The 26,195-nt window shown below is 39.9% G+C and overlaps 1 protein-coding gene across 1 annotated transcript in view; it reads left to right on the top strand.

Annotated features, from left to right (window-relative positions):
• Positions 1 to 26,195, top strand: part of LOC306883069 (short transient receptor potential channel 7-like) — a gene marked incomplete at both ends in the record, with an annotated part of 66,054 nt that overhangs the window by 18,710 nt on the left and 21,149 nt on the right. The window contains 4 exons of the mRNA XM_079438148.1: positions 301 to 483; positions 16,577 to 16,741; positions 24,119 to 24,335; positions 24,762 to 24,995. Coding sequence (XP_079294274.1) covers positions 301 to 483; positions 16,577 to 16,741; positions 24,119 to 24,335; positions 24,762 to 24,995 — 799 coding nt within the window. The remainder of the gene's footprint in view (positions 1 to 300; positions 484 to 16,576; positions 16,742 to 24,118; positions 24,336 to 24,761; positions 24,996 to 26,195) is intronic.

Here is a 26,195-nt window from a genome sequence, read left to right as displayed (position 1 = left end):
ATGAATGAGAATTTCCCATGTGTTCAATTTGAATTTCCACTGCTGCCTGCTTTTTTTTTTTACCTGGAGAGAAAACTGTCCAGGGTTATTTGCTTTTTTCTTTTTTCTTTTTTTGAAGTTCAAAAAGTTCAAAATTGTTTCAGTTTTTATTTCTCTTAAGAAAGAAAAAGATACACATTTATTGGGTAACTTCTTAATAAATTCAGATTTTTGTAAAATATGTAAAATGAATATGGTTTGATTGACAGGTGAGTGGGGCCTCCTGACTATTCTCTCTCTCTCTGTTTTTCTCTCTGTCAGAATGAATACAGGAAGTTGTCTATGCAGTGTAAGGATTTTGTGGTGGGTGTTCTGGATCTCTGTCGTGACACAGAGGAAGTGGAAGCCATTCTGAATGGTGATGTGGACCAGAACCCGCCCACAGAACACCAGAGACCCTGTCTGAGCCGCGTCAAACTCGCCATCAAATATGAAGTTAAAAAGGTGAGAACACTCTTATCCCTGTAAAGCCTACAGTATCATATTTAATACACAAATAAGACCTCTAAATGATCAACATGATCAACACTTTGCTGATAAACCTGTCATCTAAATGATAGTTTAGGCTTTTTTTAGCATGTAAAAAATATTTTAGTATAATTGTACAAATGTCCACCTTCAGCTTGTGTTTCACGTGTGTTTTTGCTGTGAAATCTGTACTGATATTTATCAAGTAAACATAAGAATAACTTTGATATTTCAAGATGAACACTTACTAGACTGAAGCAACTTAGCTTTGCTTGATTATCCAGAAAAATCAGCGAGCATTATATGTTTTGATCATCAAACTAAGCATTTAAATATTATCATAAGGCATATTATTAAATATATATAGAGTGATGGCTGATATTTATATAATTTTATGCAAGTATCTGCTATACTGTTATAAAGATCTATAACAGTACATTACAATCAGAATTTCATACTTTTTGTTCATATAAATATCAGCATCTGCATCAAATTGCATATTTTTGCTGTTTTTCCTCCATATTCTCACCATATCATACTATATGAGCCATAAAAGCCTGATTTATCAAATATGATACTCAACAAAACACTTTTTTTCTTTGTCTAAAGGTACTAAATTAGATTTGAGGACTATTATTTCGTATGTTAGGCTTTACGAAGATATATAAAATATAAATGTGCCCTGCAATGCAAACAAATCTGAAGCATATTGGCTGTAGTATGTGTGACTATAGTAAGCTCTCAGTACTGGGGTATATATCCGATCAGGATGAAGTCAGTGGGTTTGGAGACGTGAGGTAAGGCGAGGTGTTCAGGTTTGGAGTCTAATCAAGTATCTGAGCGTTTCTGTTCTTCACCTCAGCTGAACTTGTGATTGGTGGACTGTGTCTCAGATGGAGAACTCGCTGTCTGCATGCTAAAAACTCCACAACTTCCTCACCTTCTGACTTCAGCGCGCACTCCACTGACTCTCAGAACTATATGGAAAACCATCAGCTTCCTCATGAAATCACTGCACAGGCTATTGTTTTTAGGTCACACGTGTGCTTCTGGATGGTAAATACCATGAGCTGTGAGCTGGAGAATTGTAGTTGGCTTCATCTGATCTTATTGGACTAAATGTCAAATACGCCGGAGAGAGGAAATTAAGGCGAGACAGCGGGCCAGTGGCGACACGCCTCAGCGCTGCTTTCATTTGACAAGATAAACACAGATGCAGTCGGTGACGGCCAGCGAATTGTCCAGGGAGCCATGTGATGATCTGCATCACTACGAAACGAGTGTCTCAGATGTTTCTCCTGACAAAAAGAGCCCATAATCTCACACAAGTCTCAGTTTCACAAGAGATCTTAACAGTTTCTTTTTTTTTTTTTTTTTTTTTTTTTTTTTTTTTTTTGGCCTGTCAGTAACACAGATAACACATGACAGTACGTATGTGTAGTTATGCTATCATCATTCACAGCCTTTTTTTTTTTTTTTTTTTTAATATAATTTTTTTTTTATTAATTAATTAATTAAATTTTATATACCCTTTTATTTAACCATACTATGACCGACAAGACCAGGGGACAGAGAAAACAAGAGAGAGAAAAAAAAAAAAAAAAATAATAATAATAATAATAATAATAATAATAATAATAAAAAAATAATAATTATAATTATAATGATAATAATAAAAATAATAATAATAAAAAAAAAAAAAAAAAAAAGGAATTAGAAAAAAAAAAAAAAAAAAAAAAAAAATTGTGGATAAAGTCAACAGAGAAGGGGGAGAGAGAGAGAGGAAAAAAAAGAATGGGGGATAGAGAGAGAGAGGAAAAAAACAACAAAAAAAAAAAACAGACAATTTGCTTCGATACCTGCTGACAAAAAGAGAAAACAACAGAAGACACAACAGAAGACACAACATCAGAGAAACTGCAGCAACAACCAACATCTGTATGAATCACAATAAATTCTAAATGTTAAATGTTATTGAGCAACACGCATAACTAATATTACAAAATAAGTTTTGAAGCAACAGCAGATCAGAACAATGTGTGTCTGTGAGCACCCGTTTTTACACCAATGTGAATGCTTGAGTGTACACCTGTGTGTGTGAGCGCGCTTGTGTTCATAAGGTTCCTCCATGTAAATGTTTAATAGTGTGTGTGTGGGGAACAACAGCCCATCCCGCAAGGCATGAAGCAGGCATGGAAGAGACCCAGGCCCCAAACATCCGGAGGCCCCCCAGGGCACGGGACCCCCAGGGGAACCACCGCAGGGACAACTGCGGCCCCCACCCAGAAAAGGGCAGAGGAGAGCCCGAAGGTGGGACATCCGACAGCCACAGTGTAGACACCCCAGGGTGCCGTGGCGGCAAGCCCGCAGGCTCCGCCGGCAGCCGACCACACCAGGGCAGACCGAGCCCTGGGCCCGGAGATCCAAGGGCCCCCCACCCCCCAACCGGGGCCCAGCAAGGCCAGTAGGGCCAGGCCCCGCCAAGCGACCGCCGAGAGTGGGCCAGCGCTCACCCGAGCATCCTGCCCCGGCGCGAGAAACCACCAATGCACCGGCGGCATCCTCCACCGGCAGGGCATGGTGGTGGGGTGGGGGTCGACTGAGATGATGAGTGAGGTGGAGTCTAAGGCCCGACCTGACACATAGACGTAGACGAACAAGCACACATATACACAAGCATACGTTCCCACCCTCATGCACGCAACGAATATTCTCACCCTCGCCCCACATGTAGACACACAAAAATGGACATGGTACCCACACTCACACTCCCTATATGCACTCTATACTCCTAGATCCAGGCACCACCACCCCCAGAGGGGTAATCAGCGCCCGATCCCGGAGCTGAACCCCCTTCGCTCTGGCGTGGGGACAGGAAGACCACCCCGGTCCCCGCAGCAGCAGAGAAGACCACCAGCCCAGACCCCGACCGGGCGGCCAGCTCATCCTCGCAGCCCCCGGCCCCGGACAGAGAACAGAGAACAGGGGTGTGAGATAAAAAAAAAAAAAAAAAAAAAAAGAGACCCCATGCTTCACCTCACCCGCTCAAATGTAGTGTTGGTGTGTGTTGTTCTAAGGTGCTTTAAAACAGGGGTGCTTTAAAACAGGGGAGGGGCACCCTCCACAAGCTTGTGTCAGCTCGTCCCCTCCCTAGAGCCCTCAATGTCTATGTGCAACTTAAAATTGAGAAGTGGGCACTGGCACCAGAGGGAAGGCTGAATGAACAGACCGCCCTCCGGATGCCATTCAGTGTGCCCACCCCCAAGGCCCTATATGTATGTGTCATGTGACAGTAAGTAATGAGAATGTCTAAGCTGTAATGTGTGATTGAGATGCAGGTGGCCACGAGGAGACAGAGGAGTACCACCTCCCCCGCATCCCAGCGACACACCCGCACCTCAAAACCCTACCTATGTGTTGGTGTGATGGAGCGGGAGAAGTGAAGCCTTAGGGATGGGGAGGAAAGCATCAGAGGGGGCAAAATACCCCCCCCTTCGGAGCCAGCTCCCCCGCTGACCCCCATAGGCACCCCCGTTACCCCAAATCTGCCCAGGGCGGGGGGCCCAGGCCCATCCAGACCAGGGCCCATGGCAGCCCGGGGCGGCCCACCAGACCCCACAGCAGAGGAAAAACTACCCCACCCCATCACTCATTCAACTCCCAGACTACATAAGACAATAAGACACCCAGGTTAGGCCCGTTTTCCCTGCCTCTATTGGATCCCCCCCGCGGAGGCACCGATGCATCGAAGACCCCCACACCAGGGCCGGGTCCAAGCGCATGCACCAACCCATGCTCCCGGCGGCACACCAACCAGGACCCAAGCCCCCCAGGCCCAGCCGTAACCCCAACCGGGAGGCAGAGCGCCCCCAGAACCCCAAGCCCCCCCCGGACCAACCCTGGAATAGTGCAGCCGCCAGGCCGGCAACCTACGTCCGCCGGCACAGGCATCCCCAGTAGCGCCGCATGCAGCCGCCAGAAAAACAGCACCCAAGAGTCACCAATACCCCATCCAGGCCAAGATCGCAGCCCCAGCGCCGAACCCCCCAAGAAACCCACCCCCAGGGAACTCCCAGATGCCCCAAGCCCATATGGCCACCCCAACAGCAAAAACCACAGCCGGACAGAATCAGGACCCCCACTCACACTAGGTGATGGAGCTGATCAAAGGAGTCCAGAGAGATTGATCTAATGTGGCAGCAGAAGCTGTGTCAAGACTAATATAATCCCACAAATAATTTCTATATTGGTTGATATTAAGATTATTTTTATTTTTCCAGTTCATGAGGACAGTCTTCTTAGCAATGCATAGGGCAGTGAAAGCCATGTGGATTGTGTTACCTTCTGTAGTGACACCATCTAGGTCGCCCAACAAGCAGACTGAAGGAGAGGCTGGAATAGAGCATTTAAGACACTTTGATAAATCTTCACAAATCCTGTACCAGTACCTCTGAACAGGTGGACAGAACCATAGAGCGTGGATGTAATTGTCAGGTGTATTGCCTTGACAGTGTGAGCAGTTGTTAGAAGCTGTAAGACCCATCCTGAACATCCGATGACCTGTGTAGTGCACTCTATGCAGGATTTTGTATTGTATTAATTGTAAACCAGGATTTCTAATCAGTTCAAAGGTTTTTAAACATATCTGAGACCAGAAATTATGGTCCCAGTTTACTGCTAGATCTGCCTCCCATTTTGCAATAGGAAGTGATACTGATTCATCTATTTTGGAAAGTGTCCTGTATATTTTAGACATTAATTTGGGGGTTTTGAGATTAAGAAAATCTGCCACACTTGGTGGTATTTGTAATTTGATATGATTAGATTTAAATTTCCCTTTTACAATAGATTTAATTTGTTGATATTCTAAAAATCTGTTTTTGTTAATCCCATATTGTTTAACTAATTTGTCAAAGGGAATAAAGTCTGTCCCTTCTAATATATGTTCCAGGTATTTAATACCTTTACAACTCCAATCTGTGAGGTTCATCATATTATTGTTTAGTAATATGTCAGGATTGTTCCAGATGGGGGTACGTTTGCATGGGATTAGTGAAGACTCAGTCATTTTTAGAAACTCCCACCATGCTGTCAGAGAAGAGCTGATACTGATGCTTTTGAAGCATACGTGTCGTTTGATGATCAAGCTAATGAATGGCAGATCCGAAATCTCTATATTATTGCATAATGCCTGTTCTACATCTAGCCAAGGCTCATCTAAGAGGGTGTGTTTTAACCACCCTGAAATGTGTTGAAGCCTGTTGGCTAAGAAATAGTGGTGAAAGTTAGGTAGATCTAGTCCTCCTTTATCCTTGGTCTTTTGTAGCGTTTTTAAGCTAATACGCGGGGGTTTACCTTTCCAAAGGAATTTAGAGATGGAGGAGTCCAGAGATCTAAACCAGTCAGGTGATGGTTTGCTCGGGATCATTGCAAATAAATAATTAATTCTTGGCAAAACCATCATTTTTATTGAGGCGACTCTTCCCATGAGTGATATGGGTAGAGACTTCCATCTGGTTAGATCATCTTCTACCGTCTTTAAAAGTGGGATGTGGTTTAATTTAATCAAATCTGTCAGCCTAGGAGAAACATTAATACCTAAATATTTAATATTTCCAGATTGCAGTGGAGTGGAGGAATTCTGGAAGGAGCAATTAATTGGAAGAACTGTTGATTTTAACCAGTTTATTGAATAATCTGAGACTCTTGAGAAAGAGTTTATTAATGTAATTACCTCAGAGAGAGTGGTTTGTGAATGCTGAAGAAAAAGTAACACATCATCTGCGTAAAGACTAACTTTATGTTCTACATTCTTGCATTTAATGCCTTTAATCACTGTAGCCTGTCTAATTGCTGCTGCTAGTGGTTCAATAAAAACTGCAAACAGTGAGGGGGAGAGGGGGCATCCCTGCCTGGTGCCCCTCTTAAGATAGAAGCTAGAGGATGTTTGGCCATTTGTCCTGACACATGCTGTTGGAGAGTTATATAATATTTTTAACCAGTTTATGAAAGAGTTTCCAAAACCAAATTTGTGTAAAGTTGCAAATAGAAAATTCCAGTTAACCCTATCAAAAGCTTTTTCTGCATCTAGAGACAATATTGTAATTTGAAGGTTTCTATTGCATGAATAGTCTATCAAGTTAAGTAACCTATGTGTATTTGTTGAGGAGTGCCTCCCTTTTATGAAACCAGTTTGGTCGGAATGAATTATGAGAGGGGTTATCTTCTCTATTCTTTTTGAGATAGCTTTGCAGATTATTTTAGTGTCCACATTAATAAGGGATATTGGACGATAGCTGGTAGGCAATACAGGGTCTTTGCCTGGTTTTAGCAAGAGACTAATGTTGGCAGAATTCATATTTGGTGGAAGTCTACCATTTTCCTTGGTTTCCTGCAACATTCTGTAGAATGTTGGTGACAGAATTACCCAGAATTCTTTATAGAATTCTGCTGGAAAGCCATCTGGACCTGGAGCCTTTTTATTGGGCATACTGTTCAAGGCTTCCTGAAGTTCATCTGATGTCAGTGGAGAATCCAATGTCATCGCTTGATTTTCTGATAATTTCGGAAGAGTTATATTGTCAAGAAATTGGTCAATTTCGTCTTTAGATGGGTTTATCTGTGGAGAATATAAAGATTTGTAAAAGTCCCTGAAAGTGTTGTTTATTCTTTCAGGGTCATATACTGTATCCCCAGTTAAATCTTTAACAGCACATATAGTTGTTTTTTCTTTATTTATTTTTAACTGGTTCGCTAGGAATTGACCTGATTTGTTACCATATTCAAATTCTTGCCAGCGAAGTCTTTGTGCTAAGAATTGGGTTTTTTTATTAATAATTTCATTTAATTCTAGTTTTGCTTTACGTATTTTTTTCAGCATTTCCTGTTCCTGGGAGGATACGTAGGCTTCTTCTAAAGTTTTTATAGTTTCTTCTAATTCCTGAATATATTTATTTTCTCTTTTCTTTTTATGCGATGAGAATGAGATTATTCTACCTCTCATCACAGCTTTGCCTGCTTCCCAGAGAACAGATGCTGATGTTCCAGGCAGGTCATTATAGTCTAAATATAAAGCCCACTCTTCTTTAAAATATTTAATAAAATCATCGTCTTTAAGCAATGATGTATTGAATCTCCAGTTATTACTTGGTGGAGTGGCCTTCTTATTTACTAGAGTTAAAGAAACAGCAGCATGATCGCTGACAGCTATAGGGTTTATCTCTGTGTCTGAAATGTCACTCAGCAGAGAGCTGCTGACTAGGAAATAATCCAGACGAGAGTAAGAGTGATGGACATGTGAGAAGAAAGTATATTCCCTACGGTTGGGGTGAAAAGAACGCCATGCATCGCAAAGTCCATAGTCGCTCATGTACTGTTTAACTATATTTGTGGATTCCCAATTGCGCTGAGTTCCAGCTGTACTCAGCCTGTCCATTTCTTTATTTAGTCCAAAGTTGAGGTCTCCCCCAAGAACAAATGCACAATCTAGGTGTTCAGAGAGTGCGGTAAAAAAACCGTGAAAAAAAGAGGGGTCATCAACATTTGGACCATATATACTAACAATACATAACTTTTTGTCAAATATAGATAATTTAATGATTAGAAATCTACCTTCTGGATCTATAACTGTGTTGAGTACTGTGAAATTAACATTTTTATGTATTAAAATTGCTACCCCCCCTTTGCCTAGAGTTATAGCAGGCTGAGAACCAGTGGCGTAACTTTGCTTTGAAAAGTGGTGGGGACACCGCACAAAACGTTTTGCTATTTGTTTATTTAATAACCGAATTTACTTGGGGACTGAGTTCAGAGTTGGAAATGCACTTAATTTCCACACATGCATCACATTCACAAATATGTCTATAAACATCCAAATAAGAAAAACGTAACATTCACAATGTGGAACAACTTGCTAAAAGGACAACTTGCTAAAAGTAGGTGTGATCAATGCACGCGCTGAACGAAGAATCAACATTACGTCAAGAGTCAAGAAAAGCCCACAAAATGTTTCCTCATCCAATCAAATAATTTAACCAATCCTGAACTACGCAAAACCTTGTGTAAAACATGATTGAGAGTTAATTTGTGTTTGAAATAGTTAAACTACCTTTATTAATTAAATAAATGAAATTGTTTTGACGAATCTTTTTTTTTATGACGTTTTTATAAAAGCTCTATTTTTCCTCCCCCACCCCACATGTAAAGGCTAGTTAACGGTAAATGTTGCTACCTATAGCATAAATGTTAAAACATCAACAAAATGTCCAAAAGAAAGCGTGGAAGTGATATAAGAAGCTTTTTAGTGAAGCAGCCACGCACAGTAAAGGCCATTACACACTGAGTCCGAATTTTTCGTCCGAAATTTTCGCACGTTGAAAAATAAATACGACCTCACGTTGTCAATCACGTTTGCACACTGCCTCCGAAATTGTCGTCCGTCAAAAAAAAATCGGATCGGGTTCGATTTTTTTGCGTTTTTCGCATCCGTATAAAGCATTTTGAGATGCTTTGAGAAGGTGTTTTGACCATTCAGAGCCACCGTACAAAAAAAGCCACAGCGAAAGCCAAAATCCAAAATGGTGTCAGACAAATTAATACACTTTGTCTTGCAGCACAGAGCACTTTATGACAAACAAATTGCGGAATACAAAGATACAGAATATAAAGAACTGCTGTTGCCTATTTTTTTATGCCTGGCGCGCACCTTTCCGATGCCGCAGTTCGGGGTGTGTGTGTGTGTGTGTGTCTGTGTGTGTGTGTCTGTTGGTGTATCCATACCTCAGACAGCCTCTGTTCAGGATAAATTGGTTCACGGAAATTGGTGGTCTTCTTTTTAATATGTGGATTCAGTATCGCTAGCAAAGTATCAAACTGAGGCACTGACATCCTGAAATAAACTTTGAATCTCTCGGGATAATCCCGCAGCTCTTTGATAAGGAGGTGGAACTCTCCTTCCTCTCTGCGCAATCTAAGGATTGGGTGGACCCAATATTTCCTTTTTCTTTTTCTTTTTTTAAAAAGAGAGAGGCCAACAAAATCATCCTCACTGCTTGAAGACATTTTGTATAGTTTTGCGAATTCTTTCGCAACGGATTAATTAAAACGCATTGGACTCAGTGACAATACTTGACGTACTTGACAATACGTCACGACTTACTTGCAGTGTGCAAGGTCTCTGTGCGTGACGAATTTTTAAGATTGCGAATGCGAAAAAACGCATGCGAAAATTTCGGACTCAGTGTGCAGAGACCTTAAGACTAAAATACAGTATTAACATTGTAGACTACAAATAAATTTTAAAAGAGGTACAGGATCTGTAGACTAATTAATTATAGGGAAAGGAAACTACATATCCCATGACGCATATCGCGTATCTCGCGATAGTTTCACAACGAGACTTAATATTCATCTTTGAGGATGTTGAAAAGCTTCTGACCGGCGGAAAAAATTGTTAAATGAATGAATTAGATTATGAAGAGTGACGATTTGTAGATGGTGCTTTTCCTTTAATACATACCTTACGCAATCTATTTTTCAGTTACTTTTTAAAAGTGGTGGGGACAATATCGAGCCTGGTAAAAAGTGGTGGGGACATGTCCCACCCGTCCCACCCGTAAATTACGCCTATGCTGAGAACACATTAGGAAACTCAGTTGTTTTAAGTTGATCTGTAGCTGTGGCAGATCTATGAGTCTCTTGTAATAAAACAACGTCTGCCTGTAGTTTTTTAAGCTGGCTAAATATTTTTAACCTCTTTTCTCTGGAGCCAGCTCCATTCACATTCCATGTGACAAACCTCAGTGCGCCCATAGATGTGTGTGTGTAGCTAATGCTGTTCGCTGCGTGTGATGCTCAAATGAATAAGATATGAGCGGGCGTACGCGCTTGAATGCGAGTATGTCCTTCATGTCTGTGTGCGCTGTAAGGTCGGAGTGGTTGCGTTGACGCTGAATGTATATGTACATGGTCGTGCCGTGCAGATGTGTGATATAGGGTGTTGTGTGTGTATGTGTAGTAAAGCAGGTGATCGGTGCAGTGAAAGGAGTTAGAAGTAAGAAAGATATACAAAGAAGCAAGCAGAGAGGGATGCAAGTAAAAACTTGAAAGAAACAAAAACATTGCAACAACATTTAAACGCTGCGGAGACTGACGGTATCGTGTTTGTTATGATATCATATTAAATTAGCGAATTGACATAAATAGTTAGAGGTAAATGGAAGAACAAGCGAGGAAAGAGGAAAGAAAAAAAAAGAAAAATATAACGGATTCTTATCTGGAGTGGTGTTAATATAACCACGGAGTGGTACTGAGGTTACGGTAGAGCTGCCCGTCCACGTAGAGCCGGTCCACGGCGATGACAGCTCGGGAGCCCTTTTGGATAAGACTGCGTCGGATTGGGAACAGAATTTTGCGTCGCTCCAGGATTTCTTTGGGGAACTGGTCGTTTACGCTGAAGTCGGTTCCTTTCAGCTCCCTGCCGCGACTCTTCACCTGCTCTTTCTGCTTGAAGTATCCAAATTTGGCCACAATAGGACGCGGCCTCGGGGCTCCAGGTTTCTTCGCTCCCATCCGATGGACTCTTTCGAAGCAGATGTTTTCCACGGTGTCTTCCGGAAGCTTCAGGTATGTCTTGATAAAGGTTTTAACCGTAGTTTCTACGTCCTCTTCGGCAGATTCCGAGATGCCCGAAAACACCAGGTTATCTCTCATGCTACGGGCCTGGAGATCGATAATAGTCTCTTTTATTTTTTTATTTTCTTCACTTATACGGGTCACATTCTCAGTTAGAGACTTGACCGAGTCCCGTAGTGATGCGTTTTCAGCAGCAAGTGTTTCCACCTGCTGCTGGCTGAATTCCAGTGATTCCCTCAGGGATTTGAATTCACGGTGCAGGATCTCGACCAGGGACAACCTCGCGTCGAAGCTGGATAACCGCTTGTCGATTGAATCCAGGATGTCGGTAAAGCTTTTACCTGTCGGCGATGTTGTTTCAGGCGAGTCTGTCGGGCGACTTCTTTTGGAAGACGGCGTCTCGCTTTTGGCTGGGGAACATGCATTTTGGTTTTTCTTCATGACTATAACGTCGAAGCACCAGTCGATGTATTCCTGAAGAGTTTCCAAATTTTCCTCGTTGTCCTCGCTGTTCATTCAGTTTTTCTGCCAAGTCTCCAGCGTCTGACGTCACCTACAGCATTTCCGGTTCCTTCAGAGAATCTTAACAGTTTCTGAAACAAAAAGATACCGAAGTGTGCAATCAGAAGCCAGAAATGATCTCAATATGAGCTCAAACATTTCTCATCAAATGATCTGAGCTGCTTTTAACGTTCATTTTGTAGCTCTGTTCTCTTACTGTATGTCAGCTATTGGCTTTGTTTGCATAGAATTTAGATTTCTTCTCAAGCACTGTAGAAGATGTCTGAGGCAAAATTGATACTTCTTTGAAACATAACTGAGAATGGCATTAAGTCTCCCGAGCTATGAAAACAAGGCATTCTCAGTATAATGTACTGTAGTAATAAAAGCATCCAGTCCAGGTGCCTTTAAAAAAATTTTTGTTTGTTTGTTTAAATCAGAGGAAATTACAAGTTGCACAACAGTAGGAAATACTATATTGTGTATAAATACTTTACAAAATTTAAATAAAAAAATTCTAAATGCTACTATTGTGTATAAATACTTTCGAAATGTAAATATATTTATTGCTTGTTTATTTTAATTAGCATAAATCACAAGTTGCACAACAGTGGGAAATACTACTATTGTGTAATACTTTACAAAATTTAAATTCAAAAATTCAAAATGTAAATTATTTCAGCATAAATTACAACTTTATACATACGACTGTGTATACATGTTTTAAAAAGTTTAAATTAAAAATATTAAATAATTCTACATTTACATGTATTTATTTATTTATTTAAAATCAGCAAAAATTAATACTACAATGATTTATAAATGCTTTACAAATTTATATTTATTGTAAATTTATCTATTTACTTTTTTTAAATCAACATAAATTAAAAGTAGTGCATAAATACTACCTTTATTTATAAATACTATACAAGTTTAAATATATATTTAAATACATTTATGTATTTCTGTATTTTTTTTTTTTTTTAAATCAGTGTAAATTAATTGTAGTACAACAAATGATGAATAAATACTTTATAAATATTCATTAATTCATTTATAATCAACATAAATAACAAGTAGTACAACATTAGTACATACTAAGGAAGTCGTTTTTTCGATGTGATTATTTTATTTTTGCGCTGCAGTCTGTTTTTCTTCTGTGCAGAGACTGTTGTAGTCAGTGGATGATGTGAAGATCATGATCTGATCATGTTATCCATCACTGGTGTGGGTTTAAAGGGATCACGACCTTGTTAAGCAGATAGCGTGAGGGTAATTAGTCCTGTTGCCCTCAGCTTAATCCAGACCCTCCTGAGATGAGCTCTCATTATAGGCCAGTTTGATTGAATCTTAATAATTTTCAGATTACGATTAATATCTTAATAGTTTTATTGACTGAAGAAGCGTGACAATAAGACCCTTTTGTTAAATTCAGCCTTCGAGGAACATTGCAATCATCGTGTTTATGAGATGAGCGCACTTGAACCCCATACTGTCATAATTACCCATTTTCCTTCGAGCTTTGAGTTGAGGGCGTTTCAATTACATAATCCGATTATATTGATTGTAATACGTTATAATTGTGAATTTTGAGAGTATAATTGCAGTTGTGTGCATTTTGTGTATGGTTGATGAAGATGAACATTGAAGCTTGTTAGTTTAGAGATGTACGCTGCAAAAAAAAAAATTGTCTTAGTATTTTGGGTTTGTTTTACAGTATAAATATCTAAAAATGCTGTAATAATAATAATCAAGGCTCATTTACTTAAAATTACTTAAGGTTTTAAGTCTTGTTTTCTGGGAAAAAAAAATTATTTAGTACAACAAGTTTTAGTTTTCTGACTCTATTGACAGATATTTGTTATTGGTTTCATAAAGTCACTTAATTTTGATACACATTTTCAGAAAACAAGATTTGATATCCCATCCTGTAACTTATCCTAATTAAAACTAAATTAATTGTAACTGAAATTATAAAATATAAATAAATAATAAATAAAATGTAAAACTTAATTTTTTAAGTCTCATTTTAATTGAGTTTAACAATGTACTAAAATAATTAAAGCTAAAACTGAAATAATAAAGAATAAAAACTGTACTGACACTGAAAGAAAGCTACAAACAACACAACACAAAAACAGAAAACAAAATTCCTATAAAAATAAACAAAATAAAAACCATACAAACAATTCAAAATATTAATGAAAACTACAATAGTATCACAATTATACTAAAATGACACGTTTAAATATGTTACTAAAAAAATACTAAGAAAATAATTTGATTGTGAACAAAATCACTTTTAATCATAGCTTCCAAATATATACACATGATGATTTGATATCAGGAAAATTTCCTAAGAATCAATTCAGCAGAAACTCTTTATCTTTTAAAAATGAATTGTGCATATGAAACCGATACACATTTAACTTTTAAAAATTATGCAAATCAAGTTCAGCTTTTAAAAATTATGCAGATTAAATTATAAATGGTGCATACAAATACAAATTGGGTCTCTTTGACACTAAGCATCTCGTTTATTAAGACAAGTTTGTGACAATTCTCATTAAAAGCAGTCAGAGGGGAGGCTGGGACTGTTACTGCGGCAACCAGACACAAGATTCAAGTGACCCTAAGAGTGTGTGTCACGGTGTCACAGACACACACACACTGCGATAACTACCGTCATTCTCTCAGTGTCAGAATTTAATGGATCACTCTAGACAGACAAGCTTCACTCGTGTGTGTGCGCGCATGTGTGAGAGCTGCTGGCAAATTAAGGTTGAGGAGGTTATATGGCTTGTACCTTATAAAATAGATTGTCTATTATTTAACTCTAAATACACACACATACTCGCTGTGGGCTTTAGGTCGGTCAGGCTGAGCTCTGGATCACACTGTCAGCTGGCGGCTCAACTTAAATCAATGTCACGATCTGTCGGTTTCTCTCAGTCGGGTTCACTGCTTGTGTTATTTTCTCTAAATAAAACACATTTACCTGTCTAATAGAAATACAACACCAAAAAACAGGAAAAAACATTAGAAACCTGCAGGAAAACGCAGCAGATTTCTACAAACAAACAAGGACATTTATAACGCAAGGAGTTATTTCTTGCACTTTTCAATCATCAATTACAAAGTATCCTTTTCACTGCACAAAATAAGTGTTTCATCTATATATATATAGAAAAGGTTTCTCCTCATTCGGTTTATAATTAATCTACAGTCCGTACCTCATAATGACAAAGTGAAAACAGAATTTTAGAAATGTCTGTAAGTTTATTAAAACAAAATACCGAAATCGCATTCGGTACTTAGTTGAAGCACCTTTGGCAGCAATAACAGCCAAGTCTTTTTGGATGGGAACCGTCGGTGGACAGCCATTTTCAGGTCTCTCCAGAGATGTTTGATACGGTTCAAGTCAGGGCTCTGCCTGGACCACTGTAGGACATTCACAGAGTTGTCCCTAAGCCACTCCTGTGTTGCCATGGCTGTGCGCTTAGGGTTATTGTCCTGTTGGAAGGTGGACCTTCTGCCCAGTCTGTGGTTCTGAATGCTCTGGACTAGGTTTCCATTAAGGCTATCTCTATATTTTGGTGCATTGAGCTTTTCTTCCACTCTGAGGAGTCCCTCAGTCCCTGCCACTGAAAAACAGCCCCACAGCATGAGGCTGTTACCAGCACATTTTCCTTTTGAGATGGTACACTACAGGTGATGAGCAGAGCGGTTTCCTTCAAACATGACACTTGGAATTTAGATTCATCAGACCAGATAATCTGAGGGTCCTTTAGGTGCGGTTTTGCAAATTCCAAGTTTTCATGTGTCTTCAGTGAGGAGAGGATTGAGTCTGGCCACACTGCCATAAAGGCCAGATCAGAGGAGTGTTGCTGTGATGTTTGTCCTTCTGTAGGTTTCTCCCATCTGCATATATGATCATTGAGCTCAACTAAAGTGACCATCAGGTTCTTGGTCACCAGTCTAGACAAAGCCCTTCTCCATCAATTTCTCAGTTTGGCTGGGTGATCAGCTCTTGGAAGAGTCCTATTGGTGCCAAACTTCTTCCATTTGAGAAAATTGTGGAAGCCACTGTGCTCTTGGGAACTTTCAGTGCGGCAGAATTGTTTTTTGGTAGCACTTCCCCAGATCTGTGCTTCGATACAATCCTGTTTCTGAGCTCTGCAGGCAGTTTCTTTGACCTCATGGCTAGATTTTTGCTCTGACATGCATTGTCAGCTGTGATGCCTTTTATAGAGAGGTGTGTGCCTTTCCAAATAATGTCCAATCAATTTAATTTACCACAGGTGGATTCCAATCAAGGTGTAGAAACATCTCAGCAATGATCAAGAGGAATGGGAGGCACCTGAGCTAAATTTCAAGTGTTGTTGCAAATACTTATGTAAAGTATTTTACTGAATACTTATGTAAATGTGATATTTCAGTTGTTTCTTTTTAATAAATGTACAGATATTGTCATTATGAGGTACGGAGTGTAGATTAATGGGGAAAAAATAAAATGAATTTAAACAATTGTAGTATCAGCCTGCAGCATAACAAAATAGAAAAAAGTGAAGGGGGTCTGAATACTTTCTGAATACACTGTGTGTGTATATATATATGTGTATGTATGTATATATATTAGTAGTAATAGCAGTAGTATAAAATATTTATATTTATAATATTTTTATTAGTAGTAGTAGTAGTAGTAGTAAAATATTTTTAAAAAATAAATAAATAAAACAAGTATTTTATTGCTAAATATTTATGGTAAGTCAATATTATAGCATCAGTTTCGGAGGGAATCTACCCCAGTGTCTGTTTAGCACATTTTCAGTATTCACAGTAGCATGTGTTGTGTGTGTGTATATATGTGAATGTTCTGTGTTTGTCTGCTGTAATATGATTTATTGTCCCTCTCTTTTCTTTATTTGTGTGTCAGTTTGTGGCTCATCCGAACTGCCAGCAGCAGCTGCTGACGATCTGGTATGAGAATCTGTCAGGTTTGCGGCAGCAGTCCATCGGGGTGAAATGTTTGACGGTTCTGGGCGTCACTGTCGGATTGCCTTTCCTCGCCATCGCCTACTGGATCATGCCTTGCAGCAAGGTGACGAACACACACACTCTTCAAATGAGAAGACACTATCACACACTATCTTCTACAAGCTGTTTTAAACACACTCTAACCCACACTGCTATAGTAGAAGATGACTTCTTATTAGTGCATGTTTCTTCACTTCTTGTAATTTAGTTTTACATGGTACTTTTTCTTCTCTCTGACAATCTATTTAATAATTATTTATTGGGTACTAGCATTGGTTAATTTTTTAATATTATATAAAAGAAACATATTTCACTTCATTCAGTATAAAATCAGAACATATTTTGGAGAAATGTCACTATATTATATTATATTATATTATATTATTTAAAACATTTATGTTTCATTAGTATAACATTTGAACATATTTTTATATAATATTTAAAGCTTTGTTTGGCAGAGTTGAGAAAAATGTAACAACATTATTATATTATATTATATTACATTATATAAAAACATTTATGTTTGCAATATGTATCTTTTTTATGTATTTATTTTTTGCAGTGTAGTTTCAGTAAATGCAGGAAAAAAGCTTTTTTATTTAAAAAGAGCAAGAAAATCCAATTTTCCTAATAAGGCCCCTTAAAATTCATATTATTGGGTAAAAGCTTCCCATTTTCCATAATCACACATGAATAAGCATTCAGATGCACACACTCACATCTCTCCAAACTCTATTACAGACTGACTCTCCTACTAGCACACACATAGATAAACACTCACGCTTCATTTCCATGCTGAGGATGAGTTACACACTGACTCTGTGTTTGATGGCCACTTCAACACACACCGTCTCATGGAGAGATATGAGACACTACACACACACACACACACACACACCCGTCTCATGGAGAGACATGAGACACTACACACACACACACACACACACACCGGGCGGCTTTTGTCAAGGGTTGGGGATTGAAATCTAATCAGAGCTTGTCAGAAAGGAAGTACTGTGAGTTTCTAGAGACGTGTGACACAGAGAGAGACAGAGGAGGGGAAAGAACATTTGAGGTTCTCGGGGAAAGTGTGTATTTGTGTGAGACGATTTACTTAACAATCATTTGAGGACAATTTTGAATTCTAAAAATAAACAATGTGTTCTTTTAGGATTAAGATTAATCTATAATAATTATAATTAGCTTTATATGAAACAATAGAAGTCTGTGGTGTGTGTTCATTTAGATAAACGTGTGTGTTTGTAATTCCTTTTTTGCTCCGTCATTTGCTTCATTCCAAAACATAAAGTGAAATTGTTGCATGACATGATATGGTCAATCAAAACACATATTTTATTGTAAAAAAAATAAAAATAAATAAATAAATAAAGATTTGAGAAATACAAATTTGAGAAGAACAAATTTTGTTTAATATGTAAAGTTTTGTATGGTAGAGCTGAAAGAAATGTCACATAACATTTATATTAGGGCTGTCAGTCGAATACAAATTTGAATCAAATTAATTACACGGTGTGACGATTAATTAGTCTAATTAAGCGCAAACTAAATTTGGCTGTGAAAATACCCACAAAGAATATTTAGTTATTATTGAGTAAAATTAGAAAGTATGAAGTAGAAACAAATAGCCTATTTCGTTTGATTCAACATAAAATTTATTTACAAACTTTTAGGCTACAACGGCCTTTAAATATGGAACATAAAAGAACATAATTTGAGAAACATCTCAGTATTTTTCTGTTCATGCAATGGAAGTCACCAAAACAGCTTTGTTACCAACAGTCTTCAAAATAAGTAAAGTAACAGTTTTTTTTTTTTTGATGAACTATCCTTTTATTTATTAATTTATTTATTCATTCATTCATTCATTCATTCATTTATTCAGTTATTTATTTATTTTTAATAAATGAAAGAAGAAACTAAAACTGCCAGCAGGTGGCAGTAAATGTCAGGAGTCATTCATTCATTCGATTCGTTCAAATGGCTAATTCATTGAGGAATTAAAGGGTTACTCCACCTCAAAATGAACTTTTTTTCATTAATCACTTACCCCCATGTTGTTCCAAACCCGTAAAAGCTTCGTTCGACTTCGGAACACAATTTAAGGTACAACTGAATGACAAAATTTTCATTTTGTGGAGGAGTAACCCTTTAAGTAAACAGCTCTCTCTATGAATGGCCGCTGTGTTGCTCACAGACGCTCAACAGTTCTGTGGTGGCTTTATTGGTAAAATTTTATTGGCAAAATTGCGCAAAACCACACAATATTGTGTTTATAATATAACAGTTATATACAACAAATATATAATTAAATGCTTATTTACTGAACTGTTGAATAAAATCACATTTAAACTCGTGATGTTTGGACAAAAACAGCATTTGTGTGATATTCCTCTTGCTGCTGGTGTGATAGGCCTATCGCTTATCATGCGACATAAATATGAGACAAAAACTCATTCAGGGATATTTTTTGCCCCAATATTGACTTTTAGGACATAACTGCATTTATGGAGTTGTTTCCCTGCATCATATTTGTCAACTATATGAAATGTAAGATGACATACAGGTCTGGGGGCAGGGCCAGTGAGTTAACTGCATTAAAATATTTTTTTTATAACTAGTTAATTGTTAACACATTAAACTGACAGCCCTAATTTATATATATATATATATAATATTAAAAATAAATATATAAAAAATGTATCAGGAAAGCAGCAGCCTAATAAAGAGGCTGACTGGAACAACACCAGACTTAATTGTACTTTTTTTTTTTTTACAAAATACTTTTGTATTTCAATAATGTATTTTAAGTAAACATATCATACTGCTCATCCCTGCGGTCACGCTCCCTCTGGGAGCAGGGAAAGGCAGAGGCGAGCAACTTCTCTTCCACACAGACTTTAATTAAGCAAACTTAGGAATCACAGGAACCGTGGAGACAGCAACTGAAGAGAGGGGTTTGACGGTCAGACTGGACACAGAGGCAGGGAAACACAGGGTTTAAGAACACTAGGAAAACAAGGAACAGGTGTGGACTAATCAAACACAGGGCTAGGGACTAATTAAACTAATGAAGACAAACGAGGACAGGAACAGGAAGGCCAAATATGGGCACGAGAGGAGGGGAACCACAAGACAAGGACTGACATTACGCCCCCCTCCGGAAGGCGTGTCCTCACGCCTAACACCATCCAATGGGGAGGGGGGGTGGGCGCTCTGGAGGCCTCCAGGGCGGTGCCCGTTCCAGGGGCCATGGCGGGTCAGGAGACTCGGGAGGCCAGGGCGGGTCAGGGGACTCGGGAGGCCAGGGCGGGTCAGGGGACTCGGGAGGCCAGGGCGGATCTGGAGACTCGGGAAGCCACGGCCTATTTTTTTCGGGTCGTGTGGCCTTGGCCCTTGGCCCGGCCACACAGGCTGTGACCCTCTTACCCCCCCCCCAAAATTTTCTTGGGCAAGCTCCCCCCTGGGAGCCACAGAGGAGCGGGCTCTGTCGGGCGCTCTTGCAGCGCGGACTCTGTCGGGCGCTCTTGCAGCGCGGACTCTGTCGGGCGCTCTTGCAGCGCGGGGCTGGACGGAACCAGCGGGAACTCAGGAGGGCACGTGCGTGGAGCCGGCACGGGAGGGCACGTGCGTGGAGCAGGCACGGGAGGGCACGTGCGTGGAGCTGGCACTTGGGGGCGCTCGGGAAGCGCGGACACTTGGGGGCGCTCTTGCAGCGCGGGGCTGGACGGAACCAGCGGGAACTCAGGAGGGCTGGACGGAACCAGCGGGAACTCAGGAGGGCACGTGCGTGGAGCCGGCACGGGAGGGCACGTGCGTGGAGCCGGCACTTGGGGGCGCTCGGGAAGCGCGGACACTTGGGGGCGCTCTTGCAGCGCGGGGCTGGACGGAACCAGCGGGAACTCAGGAGGGCTGGACGGAACCAGCGGGAACTCAGGAGGGCTGGACGGAACCAGCGGGAACTCAGGAGGGCTGGACGGAACCAGCGGGAACTCAGGAGGGCTGGACGGAACCAGCGGGAACTCAGGAGGGCTGGACGGAACCAGCGGGAACCCAGGAGGGCTGGACGGAACCAGCGGGAACCCAGGAGGGCTGGACGGAACCAGCGGGAACCCAGGAGGGCTGGACGGAACCAGCGGGAACCCAGGAGGGCTGGACGGAACCAGCGGGAACTCCGGAGGGCACTTGCGAGGAGCTGGTGAGGCCGGGTTGTTCTCGGGTTGGGTTGGACGAAGATCGGTTTGACATTCTTCGACTTCGAAATCAATGCCATGTACATTGAGGACATAATTTATCAGCCCGATAAGGGAAAAACTGCACGTGGGGATATCGCAGCTGATGACATCTTTGTCCAACCCAAACCGAAAACACACACCGAGCGGGGCGTCAATCCAGCTCACCTCGTTGGAAAGCTCAAGAAACTCCTCAACATACCTTACCAAATCCCGACCATCCTGCCGCAGACACCAAAGCCTGTCTTCAGCCATAGTTGAGTTGTATAAGGTCCAGTCTTCTGTCACGCTCCCTCTGGGAGCAGGGAAAGGCAAAGGCGAGCAACTTCTCTTCCACACAGACTTTAATTAAGCAAACTTAGGAATCACAGGAACCGTGGAGACAGCAACTGAAGAGAGGGGTTTGACGGTCAGACTGGACACAGAGGCAGGGAAACACAGGGTTTAAGAACACTAGGAAAACAAGGAACAGGTGTGGACTAATCAAACACAGGGCTAGGGACTAATTAAACTAATGAAGACAAACGAGGACAGGAACAGGAAGGCCAAATATGGGCACGAGAGGAGGGGAACCACAAGACAAGGACTGACACCTGCATGTTAGCATCAAATTTAAATCAGTTGTTTGAGTCACACGAAGAGCACTGTGATGTACAGGTACATCTCAAAAAATTAGAATATCTTGAAAAAGTTCATTTTTTCTTGTAACTTATTTAAAAAAAGTGAAACTTTCATATTTTAGATTCATTACATGTAAAGTAAAACATTTCAAAAGTTTTTTTTGTTTTAATTTTGATGATTAGAGCTTACAGCTCATGAAAGTCAAAAATCAATATCTCAAAATATTAGAATATTTACATTTGAGTTTCAATTAATGACCGTCCCTACAGTATAAATTCTGGGTATCTCTTGTTCTTTGAAATCACAATAATGTGGAAGACTGCTGACTTGGCAATGATCCAGAAGACGTACATTGACGCCCTCCACAACGAGGGTAAGTCACAAAGGGTCATTACTGAAAGGGGTGGCTATTTACAGAGTGCTGTATCAAAGCATATTAAATGCAAAGTTGACTGGAAGGAAGAATTTGAGTAGGAAAAGGTGCACAAGCAACAGGGATGACCGCAAGCTTGAGAATACTGTCAAGCAAAGCTGATTCAAACACTTAGGGAGAGCTTCACAAGGAGTGGACTGAAGCTGGAGTCAGTGCATCAAGAGTCACCACGCTCAGACGTCTTCAGGAAAAGGGCTACCAAGCCACTTCTGAACCACGGACAACGTCAGAAGCGTCTTACCTGGGCTGTGGAGAAAAAGAACTGGTCTGTTGCTCAGTGGTCCAAAGTCCTCTTTTTAGATGAAAGTACATTTTGCATTTGATTTGGAAATCAAGGTCCCAGAGTCTGGAGGAAGAGTGGAGAGGCACAGAATCCATGTTGCTTGAAGTCCAGTGTGAAGTTTCCACAGTCAGTGATGATTTGGGCTGCCATGTCATCTGCTGGTGTTGGTCCACTGTGTTTTCTGAAGTCCACAGTCAACACAGCCATCTACCAGGACATTTTAGAGCACTTCATGCTTCCTTCTGCTGACAAGCTTTATGGAGATGCTGATTTCATTTTCCAGCAGGACTTGGCACCTGCCCACACTGCCAAAGGTACCAAACGCTGGTTCAATGACCATGGTGTTACTGTGCTTGATTGGCCAGCAAACTCGCCTGACCTGAACCCCATAGAGAATCTATGGGTTATTGTCAAGAGGAAGATGAGAGACACTGGAGAAACACCCAACAATGCAGATGACCTGAAGGCCGCTATCAAAGCAACCTGGGCTTCCATTACACCCGAGCAGTGCCACAGGCTGATTGCCTCCATGCCACGCCGCATTGATGCAGTAATTCATGCAAAAGGAGGCCCAACGAATTGAGTGCATAGAAATGAATAAACTTTTCAGAAGCCTGACATTTCTGTTTAAAATATCCAAGTCGTGGCCTTGTAATCCGAAGGTTGCGGGTTCGAGTCTCCGGCCGGCAGGGATTGTAGGTGGGGGGAGTGAATGTCCAGCGCTCTCTCCACCCTCAATACCACGACTGAGGCGCCCTTGAGCAAGGCACCGAACCCCCAACTGCTCCCCGGGCGCTACAGCATAAAATGGCTGCCCACTGCTCCGGGTGTGTGTTCACGGTGTGTGTGTGTGTGCACGTTGGATGGGTTAAATGCAGAGCACGAATTCCGAGTATGGGTCACCATACTTGGCTGAATGTCACTTCACTTTTTGTATTGATCTTATGTAATATTCTAATTTTGGGTTTTCATTATCCGTAAGTCATAATCATCAAAATTTCAAGAAATAAAGGTTTGAAATATTTCACTCTATGTGTAATGAATCTATATAATATATGGGTTTCACTTTCTGAAATGAGTGATAAAAAATATTGACCTTTTTCACGATATTCACATTTTTTGAGCATATGTAGAGTGTTTGAATTCAGTCACTTATGAGGGTCCATTTGAGTTAGGATGCTTAGAAGGGATCTGCCTATGTAGACAGCAAGACTAGAGTGATTATGTCTCATTAAAGTATTTAAACTGTCTGAGAGAGAGAGAGGTGATGAAAGACTAGCAGACAGATGAATGGCGACTGATGATGATGATGATGAAGGTATTGTGTGCAAGACACTTGAACTCGAGGGCAATCAAAACTTTCACGTCATCTGTGCTGAGAAAAAAATTGACTGAATACAAATGATTGATTTTGGGCAAAGTATCTGATGATCGTTCGGAGAAAAATTGCTTCATAAAACCTCCAGTAAGAGCCAATTCATCTGAGAGAAACTTCTCTGCTGTTGTGGATAAAAGTGTTTGTATGAACGAATGTTAAAATAATCAATGCATCACACTTTTGATGAGTCACACTTTAAAGGAATAATTCACGCTCATGTTGCGCTAAACCTGAATGCCTTTCCTCTCCACTATTTTTGGTTTTTTTGTGTTGTATATTGGTGTCACGTAAACTTGAAGATTAAATCTTTGTATTATTAATTTTGTAAGTTAACATCTTTGTACCTTTGGAAGGTTTAGTTCTGAAATAATGCTTTAATCTACATCGCGAGCTTCATTCATTTCTATTTAAAGTTATGGTCTCTTAGATTTGATTTATACTGTTATATAAAATCTCATGTTTATCTTTCTGTCTTCCAGTTGGGTCAGATATTACGGAGTCCCTTCATGAAGTTTGTCGCTCATGCTGTGTCATTCACCATCTTTCTGGGTCTACTGATTCTGAACGCATCGGACCGGTTTGAGGGTGTGAAGAACCTCCCAAACGAGACCATAACGGATCATCCGCGGCAGGTGTTTCGCGTCAAGACCACGCAGTTCTCCTGGACCGAGCTCCTCATCATGAAATGGGTTCTGGGTAAGACCTGGGTCAGGGGGTGTGTGTGTTATTCTGGTTCCCGCAGCGCTGTCTGTCTGCACAGGTAATGAAAGGTAAAATTATGCTGATTATAGATGCGTTTCAGTGTGTGTTTCACCACATCTGTATACTATGCGCGCATATGTAAGAAAAAAATAAGGCAGGTTTTATTCCATTTTGAGAGAATGTCATTGTCAAGTTATTTGTTTTTATAATAATTTAATTAAATTATGACAGTCTTACTAATATTTAGAGGTACTATTGCTAAATTCATTCAGTTTGCTGAGAGATGTGCTATTATTTTATAATTCTTATAACCTATACTTTTTTTGCAGTGTGATCAGAAGCTTTTTGTTTTTTCATATTTCCTTTATCTGAATTTGAACCTATTCTCTCTCTTTCTGTGTGTGTGTGTGTGTGTTTCAGGCATGATCTGGTCGGAGTGTAAGGAGATCTGGGTTGACGGGCCACGTGAGTACGTCATGCACCTGTGGAACGTTCTGGATTTCGGGATGCTGTCGATCTTCGTGGCCTCCTTCACCGCTCGTTTCATGGCCTTCCTCAAAGCGTCTAAAGCACAGCTCTACGTCGACCTGCACGTCCCCAACCATGACATCAGCAACGCATCACTTCCTGCTGACATCGCCTACTTCACATATGGTGTGTAAATGCATGCAGAACCTCACACTTCTGTCTGAACTCTTGGCCGTACCAACATAAAATGACTGGAAAAATATGGGAAAAATACAGAAGTTGGGTAAATCTGACGAATCCTGTTAAGAACATGTCAAGGTCACATTTCACCTGAAAATCAAGAATCAAGAAATAAGATATTATATTCATTAAAGATCTTTATGTTTTTGCGGTGTGACATTATTTGCACGATGAGAACCCATTCAGCTTTAGTTAACTAAAGCTAAAACTGAATGAAAATCAGTAAAAATATTTTTGTTACTTGAAATAAAATACATTTTAACTAAAACAAAAGAAAAAAATTTCAGCTAGTTGCCTAAGCAGCCTTTATCATTTTTATTTAGTTTAAATTGTCCTAAAATAACTAAATCCAAAACTGAAATAAAAATGAATAAATAGACATATAAAAACTGTTAAAAGGACATTTTAACTAAAATTAAAATTAAAATGAAAACAGAAAATATTGAAATGAAATTAAAACTGATTCACCATATTAATAACAATTTTAATGTATATTATGTAAATATTGAAATATTATTAAAATGATTTTAATTTAATTATATTAAATTGATTTAATTAAATTTTTACTCAATTATTTTATATAAAAATGTAAATGTATTCATTTAAACATTACTGATTTTAATGAATACATATATAATGTACAAATTATTATACTTTTGACTGTCCTATTATTATTGTTATTATCTTATGCACATTAGAGTAATGAGAATTTGAATGTGATCTAGACATGTTTTCATGAGCTTCACCCTGTTACTGCTGTGAAATCATAATATATTAATATGGAAGTACAAGAACAGTACAAGAAGCGTCAGAATCTTGCAATAAATACATTTTCGTTAATGACAATTGTAGATAATACCAATTTAGCATAGTTATATTGGCATACAACACCTGATTATGGAATTCTAGCTGACATTTTGTTTACCATAGTACATTTTTGTGAGGTATGTGACTGTTGAAAGCGTTCATATTGTGCGCTCAGGTATTTTGGGTAAAATCATTAATGAGATGCTGTGATGCAGAACTGTAGGAGTGTTAGCATCATTAGTTCAGCTGAAATCTGACCGCTCTGACCTTATGCTTCCGTCTCCAACACTTTCTCACAAGAATCAAGCACTGCTGAGTTTTAGCTGTGTATTAGCTCTG

This window comes from Barbus barbus, assembly GCF_936440315.1.
Source record: "Barbus barbus genome assembly, chromosome: 17".
Taxonomy (NCBI): domain Eukaryota; kingdom Metazoa; phylum Chordata; class Actinopteri; order Cypriniformes; family Cyprinidae; genus Barbus; species Barbus barbus.
The sequence above is the reverse complement of the archived record's forward strand: the minus strand, read 5'-3'. Positions and strand labels throughout refer to the sequence as shown.